At 35.6% G+C, this 12,308-nt stretch overlaps 2 protein-coding genes across 2 annotated transcripts; both read right to left on the bottom strand.

Moving 5' to 3' along the window:
• Positions 1 to 1,566: 1,566 nt before the first annotated feature.
• Positions 1,567 to 3,059, bottom strand: LOC110717753 (tetrapyrrole-binding protein, chloroplastic-like). The gene has a single exon (XM_021896517.1). It carries the CDS (start codon positions 2,698 to 2,700, stop codon positions 1,810 to 1,812), a length of 891 nt encoding a protein of 296 aa, XP_021752209.1. The 5' UTR covers positions 2,701 to 3,059; the 3' UTR covers positions 1,567 to 1,809.
• A 1,358-nt stretch (positions 3,060 to 4,417) lies between these two features.
• Positions 4,418 to 11,637, bottom strand: LOC110717845. Its single transcript, XM_021896629.1, has 12 exons — positions 11,418 to 11,637; positions 9,560 to 9,633; positions 8,664 to 8,739; positions 8,496 to 8,568; positions 8,361 to 8,412; positions 8,013 to 8,074; positions 7,534 to 7,597; positions 7,119 to 7,176; positions 6,909 to 6,995; positions 6,128 to 6,221; positions 5,110 to 5,230; positions 4,418 to 4,769 (listed from the first exon to the last, which is right to left on the bottom strand). The coding sequence occupies exons 1-11, from the start codon at positions 11,495 to 11,497 to the stop codon at positions 5,138 to 5,140; spliced, it is 813 nt and encodes a 270-aa protein (XP_021752321.1). The 5' UTR covers positions 11,498 to 11,637; the 3' UTR covers positions 4,418 to 4,769; positions 5,110 to 5,137.
• Between the last annotated feature and the right edge of the window lie 671 nt (positions 11,638 to 12,308).

The following is a 12,308-nucleotide window of genomic DNA, read 5'->3' as shown; positions in this document are numbered from 1 at the left end:
TTTTTCCGATTCTTTTGTGACGTGAAAGACAAGCCTCTATGTCATGGTTTCCGTCAACATAGCCAAGATTCGAAGGAATAGCATGTATCTAGCTAAGTAGCTAATCATATACTTCATATTTAGTCTGCCAAAAAACATCGTCAAGAAGGAATAGCATGTAATGTTAGCTTATAATTATCTTAAGATAGTGGCCAAACTTGCCAACAGATCTACTAAGTAATTTAAATCTTAAGACAAGAAGATGTATCTATGATTAACCATACTGTCATGTCCCTTCTTAGAGTTCTTACCTACTTAAATTAAGTTCTAACTCTTTGTTTTTTGAGGTGATAGACTCCTAATCTCATTTGACATACTACAACCATACCATATAAATATACTTACCATATATTTATAATTTACATGCATTCCTTCTTAGCTACTTTCTTCATAATTTCATTATTTTTCAATTTATAATCAAAATACAAGAAGATAGCACCAACAAGGCAACAAATGGCAAGGACAATTGTACTTTGCTGCTTGCTCCTTAGCATGAGTTGGGCTACTTTGAAATCAGCACAAGCCCAAGAAAATGGAATGACAAAGAAAGCCCAAATCCAAATCTACTACCATAACCAAATAACGTACCCTGATCCAGATGTCGTTACGGTGGCAAGCCCGAATGGTAATGGAAACTTCTCGGCTGGGAACCTAGTGGTGTTGGACGGCCCAATCTATGATGGTCCAGAGCCCAATTCAACTATGGTGGGCCGAATGTTGGGCACGTTTACGTCCGCTAGCCAGTCAGACCTTGGGCTAGTAATTGTACTTAACCATGTGTTCACCAATGGGCCTTACAAAGGGAGCACTCTAACTATGGTGGGCCTGGGCTTCCCGGCATCTCAAGTCCGGGAGCTACCGATTGTTGGTGGGTCGGGTATGTTTCGCCTGGCCCGTGGATTCGAGTTGAGCCGAAGCTTTCTGTACCGATTGATAAGAATACCACAGCTCCTAGAGTTGAGTTTCAGCTTAATGTTTACTAATAACTTCATGTACCTTGCATCACTTTGTTGTAATAAATTACTTCCTGGTGTAGTGGTGTAATAAACTTTATTTCAAGAAGAGGAAATCAGAATAATTTTACGATTCAACTTGGTTTATTACCACAACTTGTTGCTCATTCAAAGGTTCAAATCCAATGTAAGTATATGCGTAACTAAATAACCAAAAATGACTTGAATTAAACCCGCCCCAAATATGAAAATATTTATGCTTCAATCATTAGCATGGACTATGACAAAAGCTTTTTTGACCCTAAACCAAACCAAATGACTAATTAAAGAAAGATATATTGAACTGTATTTGTTGTCCAAAATCGAATTCAATCCGAACAGTCCGTATAGTTGTATATAACCTCTATTCTTACATCTCTTCTACCCCGTATTACAAAACGTAGACGGTAGAACTTGCCAAATGAATAGTTGTACAACTTTAGAATACTAGACAGCTAGAGTAGGAGTACATGTTTGCCCAATTCCCCATATTCAAAGCCGTTGAAACCCACGAAAAAGAACAAGAAAACGGACAAGAAAAAACAGCATGCTAATACTTTATCATCCCATATTATATAATAACTCAAATTTTACAAACAATCTCAATCGAATATAGTTCAAATTATACATTAATTATAACTAAACAAAACCCATCAATAAGCCAAAAGATGGAGAATCATCAATAATAAAATAAAAACTACTACTACTATATGAATATAAATACAAAAATCAACATTTATTTTTTTTCTTTAATTCATAATTACCTCCTAATCAATAATTAAAAACTATAATTAGGCTTAAACAACTTATCCCTTAAAGCAGCAAACCTTGATTTCTTCTTTTCACTTACATCAACCACACCTTGCTCATCCTCTCCCTTATCAAATCCATCACTTTCTCCACCATCAAAAGCAGGGTGACTCAAAATACAACTCAATAGTTGTGTTCCTCTAAGGGCATTTGTCAACGGCAAATGCCCTTCAGGAGGAACAGCAACATCGTTATTATTACTACTATTATTACTATTACTATTATTAGTCGAGTCCTTATTGTTAGACTCGACCTTATCATCAACATTAAGCTCCCATAAAAACTCATTAGGAAACGCCCTATAATTGAACTGCTCAATTTCAGTATCAAGCTTCTTCATCCAGCCAACCTTAATAAAAAACCTAGTAAAATCCTTATCAACCTTCAACCATATCTTCCTCTGAACACTGTAGCCGAAGCGGTTATTGCTAAACTTCCTCCAAAGCTCATCAATAGCCTGAAGATCATCCTTGGGTATGAACTGAACTTCCGAAAAGAAAACATATCCACGTTTAACAGCAGCTTCACCGGCAAGTACGATGATGAGACGGCGAGTTTCATCATCAGCTCGGCGGAAGTCACCAGAGGCGAGATAGCGTTGGAGGGTGTCTAAAGAAAAGGCGGTATCGGGAGAAGTGGTAGGGGTGTTAGTGGTAGTGGCCGCGGTAGAGGTAGTGAAAGGTAATGTGATCATGTGCGAATGTAGGGAGATGGTATTGGGGTGTTTGAAGGAAATGGTGGAAGAGGAAGGGAGGGAGGAGTAGTCTAAGGAGTGTCGCCGAGCACGACGTGTTGTCGTGCTCGGCCCCGAGTATGGGCTAGAGTAGTGCTGAGATTGGTGGTGGTGAATAGAGGCCATAGGAAGAGATGGATTGGTAGTGGTGAATGAACAAGGGCTGCTGGTGGTGAGTAAAATGACAAGTATGAAACTAAAAAGAAGGGAGGGAAATAGAGATATAAGGTTAGGACAACTAGGAAGTAAGGGGAGGTTGATCCAAGAGGATAGAAAGAATGATTTTGATTGGTTAGAAAAGGGTGAGGGTGGGATTTTCTCTTTACTTTATCATTTTCTTATTTGCTTTTATTATGCTATGATATGCTGGAGATATTGGTGTTTTTTTGGGAAAATTTTATTATTAGAAATTTTTTAAAAAAAAAACCCAGAGAGGAAAATTTGTGGGTGATATGTAATGCAATAATGAGGGATGGTGACAAGTGATGGGTTAAATTTAGAGAATTGGGGGTGTGAAAAGTGTAAAACATGCAACTTTGGCATATAACAAATGCTGAGGAAAGAGAGATTTGTGCAAATTTTAGGAAGAAAATTGTACGAATTATATACATTTCAATCTGCTTACATATACTTGTATGTTGTATATGATGAAAAACTTCATAATTATGGTTTGAAATTAACAACTTTTAAATATTTTTCTAAAATGGAAAATGGAAAGTGTACTTTATTAACTTATTAAGTGTGGTTTGTTTTAATTTGAACTATGAACAAGTGTTTGATGCCATTGATGGTCTTTTAATCGTGCAAATTAAAGTGTAATCTGATAATTAGGCTTGGTTTAGAAGCAGAACTAGCTTTGCTGGCGTAATGGATTTGGACCGTGCATCCGTGCCTTAAACAGTTAAACCCACGAGTTAATTGTGTTCGAGTAATAGTATATAGTTGAGGGCTAAGCAAGACACCTTGTCCTTAGTATATAGAATGGTACTTAACGCCAAATGCCCCGTCGAAAAATAGGCCACACAATGAGACTGAAACTAACGTGTAAGAAACCAACATGAAATTCTAAAGCAAGTAAGAAACCAACATGAAATTCGAAAGCAAGTAGATCTTATAATTAAACCAGTACAATCAATCTCAAAATGTAGGACAGTTAATCTAATGGTTAAGAAAGATTTAATGGTTTTTTTTTTTATAAATTATAAAAGTGCATAATTGATATCTAGTTAACTACTATGTAGTTGCACTGCATAAAATAGAGAATATAACATCATGTTATGCATTTGATTTGTGAATTATAAATTTAACAAAGGGATATAATATCCTATATTTTAAAATAGATAGAAGACAAGCTTTTCTTCGCAATCTACATCGCTTAAGTCAAGAACGAACATCCCTAGAGAGTTCTGAACCGGGAACGCACCAGCCACCCTCAAGTGTCTGCGTGTCATTAACTCATTACTCAATACGAGCCTTAACATTAAACCTTTTACTTATGTGCTTCATGACCATATCGGTGTTAATACGACTCATCCTAGGATATGATCTTGAAGTAGCAAGTCTACTCAGCTTTAACTGTGAAGGTGTTGTAAAGACATAAACTCAAGCTTGCCAGACTCATCGACTTGTACAACTCTACTAGTGCACTGTTAGTTTTTACCACTGGACTATGAGTGAACACAAGCATAACACAGCTCATAAGCAAACTGAGTTACTACCTTGTGCTTCATGGCATTAAGGTCCAATGTCCATGTAGGACACACTCTAACTAAGGTCCGGTTTTCCTGTCAACCAAGCAAGCCCAAGAATGAGCTCACTGCGCTCTCTAATTATGGTCACAAACTGGTGAAATTAAATATACAGATGTATACAAGGGGAGTGAGTATGAGAGAAAATGAACTAACACATACTAAAAACTGAAAATCCTTGAATATATCTATATAATTATGTAGCAATCTTTCCATAGCCTAATTTCTTGAGTTATATACAATTCAAAATCCACCTCTAGCTACAACGATGAAAAAACTCAAACCGCATTACTTGCACGCATCCAGTTTGTGAAGTGACATATTTCACAGATAATTTAAGAATAAATGATAACACCAGCTAACCAAGACCAAGGAAGCAAACCCCTCCTAATGCCACAGATTCAATAAGCCACTGGTGGAAATCAAATGTCAACAGCCATTCCGGGCCTGAAATGTTGAAATTTAAAAAGCAAATTTGAAGTTAGAGAAAAATCATAGATCGAGGGCAGTAGGATACTAGGATGGTATTAACAATATTTCCAAGTTCCAGACTCCAATCCTAACACTTTTTCACACGTAGGAGTCTATAACTACAGAACTAAACTCCTAAAAAGGAAAGGGGAAGAAAAGGCCTCTAACTCGCATGAAGCCAACCACATTGCAGAACACTGACCAGAGGACCCCTAAAAACCCCATTGATGCATAACCCAATAGAATCCAATTACTTCGCATATAAAGAGGCACAGATCAGTCAGCCCATGAAGATTTATAATTGAAAGAGACTTACCAGGAAATGGAATTAAACAAGTCAATCACTAGGCACAAGGGCAAAGCCTTCTTGTATGCTGATGCAAACCATCACACGTGAACATCGTCTGTGATTTTGTGTATAAGCATGCTCCCGGGTACTGGGTAAAGAAAAAAGTAATCATAACTTTGCTTTAGTTTCAGGTAATCTTTCACTACAGGTCCATTAAAAGGGAAAATACAACCCTGAAGTCCAGAACTTCAGAAACAAATCATCCAGTTTTAAAATGTCACTGTGGAAATGCAATCGTCTTCTTGCTACTACCATTTAAACCCAAATTGCAGTCTAAATAATCAACCATAGCATGCTTGCTTCTAGTAACTGTAAGGTAATTATTGACAGAGAAAATGACATAGATGCAGCATGTATGTCAGCAAGTGGACAGGAAAGATAAAAATGAAGCACACATCAGGATTTCTCTTCGACATAGATGTTTATAGACTACAGCACATGACCACACACAACCAAAGAGCCCAATTATATTCAATCCTCTTATATAAATCTTTCAATTATCTATTTATCTTTAGAGCAAAACCTACATAAGTCCAGGCTTTCAGTCTATCATAGTGTTTTAAGTGTTTCTAAATTTCGCCTAATATTCAATTCCTCAAGTGGACATGAATATCAACAATTCAACAGGCCTGTTTAGTGTGTTTACCAAAAACATCAACCAACAGCCAATTCCGTCAATTATTATAATTCTTCCTATCATTGCATTTTTTTTCTTATTTTTACTTTCCTATTTCCATTTCAGTGTAATTACTCATTTACTCGTCCATTTGAGGTAGACAGTGAGTACAGGACCAACTGTACTGGTTGCTGTACCAATGCTGAAGGATTATATCACTCCAATTGAAATTATTATACTCATTTACTTACAGAGAAATGAGAATAAAACAAGGTGCCACACTTTATTCAGAATCCAGAAGGAAGTCAATTTTTTGGACCCCTAATCAGCAGTTCAATAAAGAGAGAGTAAGGCATATATAGTATATACCAATTGCTTAGGTGCACCATCGCTAACTTCTGCTGGCTGATCTGGCCCCATGCTTGCTAAACACCCTCCTTTGCAGTTCATGTACTTCTGCATACTACCATCACAGACAGCACAATATATATACAATTATTGAAAGAGCCAAAGAGGTAGAAAGCATTAAAAGAAAAAAAAATGTGCAGCACATGATGACCATCACAATCACTAAATTTGATTAAACTAAACTGCTTTGAACATTTTGGAGCTTATCTGTGCTTATTGGAAATTATCTTAACTTATTTTGGTTGTTAATTGAATTAAGGTAGGCCTTAATGGAACTTATAAACAGCTTATCTGAACTTATCTTTCCCTAAATATATAATACCTTTATCAGAATTTCATAAAATGGAAAATAACATGAAGGCAAAAAAAATAAAATAAAATAAAATAAACCTTGAGCTGTCCTACTACCAGTGTTCAGCACTCAGAAATAAACTATCTTTAATAAGCATAAGGAAGTTTTCCCCTTAAAAATTTATTTTCCCTTACATGGGATGTTATATGGAGTATTAGTCCTGTTTGCTGGTGAGTGAAAGAAACGCAAACAAAAATAAATAAATAAATACAAAAAAATAATAATTACAAAAAAAGGCAGGATACTCCTATTTAGCAAAGGTAAAAGGAAACAATGAGCTACTTGCTCAGTGAAACATAGCATGTTGTGGATAGTGGAACAATAAGTGTCTTGCAAATGTTGCAGTCTTTCATAAAGAAAAAAAAAAAAAAAAAAAGTGTTATAGCTTACATTTCACATTGGTTAAGCACCAAAAGCCTGCTAGGAACACACGACTTCCCACTCGACTTGCAAACAGTGTTACATGATTCACCCTGCCTGTCCCACCGCAGATTCCAAATGACACAAAATCAACTTCCATTGATAAACCAATATAAGTAAATAAAAAATTTTAAGAAATTAATTAAAAAAAAAAATTATAATCAGATCATAAGTTCACACCTTCCAACAACAATGCTAATGCCAGCTAATCTTGATTCCATCAGTGTATCAGAGGATCCTGTTTCACAGAAAAATTAGGTGATAAAGACAGAAAACTACGGACAAATACCTAATTGCAGAGAATCATGTGGAAAGAAAACAAAATTGAATAAGGCAAATTATCTGCAGAGTTCTTTACAGAATTCAAATAGTGTAAAAGAACTTCAGAAGCAACTAAAGGTTTCTCATCCTACAAAAGAGCACTTAAAGTATCAACACAGACACATAGGTAAGTGATAATGTGAAGTTAATACGTTGGATAAAATTAGCAAAAAGTACAGTTCATTACAGGTCAAAAGCCAGTGAAGTATTCAACAAACATTTCTAATAAATCTAGTCCATGTGTGAGAATATTTGCCAAAATGGTGCAGCTGACCTGAGGTATTTGATGGCAAAGAAAAGCAGTGGTGGAAATCACTCAGATAAGCATTTTCGTGTACCTGAAAAGCAGTGACCAGTCAACTTATATAATTAATCAAGGCATGAAATTAAACTCAATATAAGTTCCAAACATTAAACATAACACGACACTGAATTTAGCTTCAGCTTGCATTTTGCCTAAAGATCTCTAGAGTCTAGAACCGTTTTTTTGCTGGATTATGTTGGGGAGAAAAGACCTAAGTCAAACCTTAACAGCGCATATAATAGTAATTTATGGTATCATACAGTAATTTTTATTATAGTAATTTCCCCTATGACAAGGAGAAAGAATCATGGCAATGCAGATACCTACATGAACAGCTGAATAACCACCACCATACTCCACAAATAGCAAGTTTAAAATTATAAACAGCACGGAACCCAGTTAATATTCCAATTGATAAATGAGAAATCACAAAGGGAAACAATACATACCACGCTCTCAGAATTGTGACGGCACCTCCCAGCACAGAAATCAAAAACAGAATTGTAAGTACCTGCAGAAGTGGCACGTTGCCACACGTAACATACAATTACCATCCTAACAGGTAGCACAAAGATGCAATTTGCCAAGTTGAAAGGAAAAAATAATCTTAGCCTCATAGAGGCATAGAACAATTGTTTTGTCTATTTTCTTTGGTGCAAATTAACAGAATTTACTTATATATTAATTAGATACCACAAGATGGAGGTAACACCCATGTACAAACATGATTACAGCAAGCACTGCAGGATTCGATGGCTAAGAAGTAACAGAGGAGCTTTAAATTTTAGATTGTCTACCTGCATTTGCTGCCTTGGCTATCTTCACCTTTACGACCAACTCTTTTTGAGTCTGATGATACAAAAAGAACAGATGAGCATAACCAGAAAATTGTCCAAGGTTCCACTAAAGATAAAAAGGGGAATAGATAATACCTGCAACGGATTCAGGCAGCATGAAACACAAAATTCATACGAGTTGCAGCATTGTGAAATCAGGTTGCATCCTCTGTACAAAAAAGGTCAAGAAGCAAGCTATTTTTTTCAGATATTCATCAATCACCACTCGTCATAAATTCATAAATCAGTAAGAATATAACTCACTGACAAGAGTATTGTCCTGTTTTCTGGGGGCAACAGCGTGACTCGGGATCCACTGATAGAGCATCACAGACGTAGCCTATAATGCAGTAAAAATAATGAGCAGGTTTCCAGGAAGAGAAACATGATATTGAATGTGTACAAGAAACAAAAAACAAAAGAAAACTGATAAAATTACTTTAAGTCATATGTGAGAATAAGAGACTGCTCCATTTCCCACAAGAAATATTATTATCCTTTTCTAGACGAGTGGTAAAAATTTCCTAATGGGTTAATCACTTAAACTCATATGAAGTCTCCTTGATTTATACTACAAGCTTAAATTTAAAAAATCAAATGTAGAAAAGGACCTTGCTATCCCCTAAAAAAACAGTGACAAGCCAGATAGCCTACAAAGAGCAACAATTTAAAAATATGTATAAGATAATAAAGCAGATCACTTCTGTTAATTCTGTAACTAACATATGATAGTTCTGACAGAGAGAATCAATTTCGCATAATCAATCTGCAGCAAAGTACTAAAAGGCTCCAGCAAACTAGGTCAAAGACATAGGTCCTAATTACTCCCACTAACATAAATGCCATCACCACATGTTCCTTATACTGATGCGATAAAACCAGAAGCATAGATTGCGCCTTTCGAATCACTACTAGCAGTCTGACTCATCCTCAACCACTGCCTCTCATATGTAAGCATAAAATGGCCCCAAAAGTTAATAGAGAAAATTAGCCCATCCCATTTTACATCAATCTTCCAACATCTAGCATATATTATATGTTCAGCGGATCAGGTGTCCGTACATAGTTTCCTTCATAGTCTAGTCCAACAAACTTGCATATTAATGATTTACATATAGATGTATGTTTAATATCATTAGTTTCGGGAGACAGTCACATACCATTGTCATCAGCTAATAAATATCTTCCTTGAACTGTATTTCTGCATGCATGAAGTTGAAGACCTACATCCCTCCTACAGGGAAAGTACACCACAAAGATTGAGAGAGTTAGAAAATCAACGTATGCTAACAGAATAAGTATAATAACCAATCTTATCCTTGTCTGCAGGTACATCCACAAATATGTATATGACAGCCAACCAACAAGACCAAGACCATGAGTACCAAAAAAATATTACGTTATTTCTAAATCTTGACTCTAACCTTTTAGTCAAAGCATATTTTATCAGAATTAATGCTCGTTACTAAACAAGCCCTAATAATACATATATAATATTGTCAAAAAATTTTACATCATCAGACTAAATGTCCTAGCTCTTATGTCTAACTAAGCATCAATCAAGTGATGTACTTTAAAACCAACAGATAAAGACAACAAATGCCTCTTCTAAACCAAACCTTGATGATATCTTAATCTCTAGAGCTTCAGGAAGTGATAATTGGAGTTCTGACACTACATGAAATTATGAAACTATTGGCGTGCTTGAAATCCCTCATTTAAGAATAAAGAAAAGAAAGGGCTACTGCATCCTTGTTTGATAGCCCCAAAACATAGGCAGCAGATAGCATCTTACATTTTACTGCCTCTAAAGAGTCTAAATTCCCAAATCAAGACAATCAAATCAACCAACTACGCCTCTTCAACTCTTAGTTAGTTCCAACTAAACATAGCATTCCACCCATTTACAAACTACGAGAATAATATGTACAGCCAAACTCCTATTAAGTTTTCCAGTTCCTCACAACCCCTGAAGCCTAACTTAAAGCAACAATCAATTAGTTCATGGACAGGAACATATGGGCACTGAGTGGCTCTATACTTTACCACACTGTTCCCTTGCAGAGTGCCTCTTCCTGCATGTATCTTTAATCTGCATTCTACATCGGTTAATTATGAATGGCTCTATACTCTACCATACTACTATGTCATGAGGAGACAACACTTACTATACGCACAAAGACAGAATATCTCTCCTGGTATTACACAAGTTCTCATTTCTCAAGCCACCAAATTTCTCACAAAAACAATAGTTAATGAATCCCACTGCGAAAGAAACCTCTTTGGTTTCAATTAAGCTACTCAATTTCATAATGACTAATGAGTGTTAGGTAATTTGCTTCATTGATGAGCCCGGGTCACAGTTCTCCCGCACAAAATAAAATATCAGAGAGTATAATAATAGTTAACATTTTGAAAAAATGATACTCTTTTAATTTTCTTTTTTGAAGAGAAGTCTTCCTAACAACAACAATCAAAGCCTTAATCACAAAAATAATTAAATTTCCTTAATTTACACTATAATCTGCAGAAAAAGAACCCATTTTTAGAGTCACATGATAAGTGCATTACATTAACCTAAAGAGTAGTGAAGATTGTTTATGCTAAGTTAAAATTTTGGGGGTGATGCCTGAGGCCTTCGATCAAATCTCGGCTACATCACCACCCTTTGTATCCCTCTCCACCCAAAAAAAAAATGTGTAATGAAGCTTGGGAGAAGCATAAGCTTCAAGACATGATTTTTACACAATAAAAATTCATTATTTCAACTACATCAATAACTCTCATCTAATATTCAAAATACTAAACAAATAATCATATCATCGTTAATCAATAAGCTATGATCAATTTATTTACTCTAATTACTGGAACAACCAACCAATATTTAGCCTCAAATTCCAAAAACTACAGATTTAACATTCAAAGCAAAACTAAATTGATGAAATGGGTTTCGAAAAAAACCCAACAATTTAAAAATCACAAATTTGCAAAATGATTAATTAAGGGTAAAGAGTAAACCTGATTGCTGATGCAGTGGGTGAGATATGAATCAAGAAAAAGTTAAAGAAGAGCCACTTCAAAATATTCAACTCCGGCATTCTCCCGTAGCCGGAGATCTTTCTTCAGGTTTTTATTGCATCCACGCTTGCATTTTTTTTGTTTTAGCAAGTTGTCCCTCGCAATAAGGTGATTTTTTTTTTAGCGATTGTCCTAATAATATACACATATTAACATCAACTAATTTTCTGGACTGCGGAGTATATATTGGTTATTTGGGTTTGAAAACTAATACTCACCCTCTACGGTCAATTTCGAGGTTCGATATTTGCAAGTATGAAACAACTAACATTGTTTACGGTTCTAACTAATGTAGAATCTATAATGGTATTAACGATTCTTTATCAGGGAGCTAATACCATTAGCGGTTCTATATAATTTGGTAATACCATTATTGATTCTACATGATTTGGAGAAGTAAAAGCTAATGGAAACGAGGTACATTCAACTTAGAACCATGAAGTATTAGAGGCTCTATGCATAGACCTCTAATGGTATTGGCTATTTTTTTTTTAAATATGGAACCGCTAATATCATTATCGGTTGTATACTGATATTAGCGGTTTTATACATGAAACAACCAACATTGTTAGTAGTCTTATAGTAAAATGCTAAATACCGCCATCCAAATTTATCGCCACCGCCATCATTTCAAGCAAACTGACAATCTTACCCTTACTAACTTTTTTTCCTATTTACTTTCTCTAACATTAGTCCATTAACCACAATTGTCAACCACCACCTTCTACACCGGATAGCCACAATGACGGTGAAAGTCGAGGAGAAATGGATGGTGATCGAGGTGGCTCGATAAAAAATGAACCGGGGACACCAACGTCGCGTTTTGAACGT

The sequence above is a fragment of the Chenopodium quinoa genome, unplaced genomic scaffold (genome assembly GCF_001683475.1).
Source record: "Chenopodium quinoa cultivar QQ74 unplaced genomic scaffold, ASM168347v1, whole genome shotgun sequence".
Lineage (NCBI taxonomy): Eukaryota > Viridiplantae > Streptophyta > Magnoliopsida > Caryophyllales > Amaranthaceae > Chenopodium > Chenopodium quinoa.
This window is presented reverse-complemented; position numbering and strand designations above follow the sequence as displayed.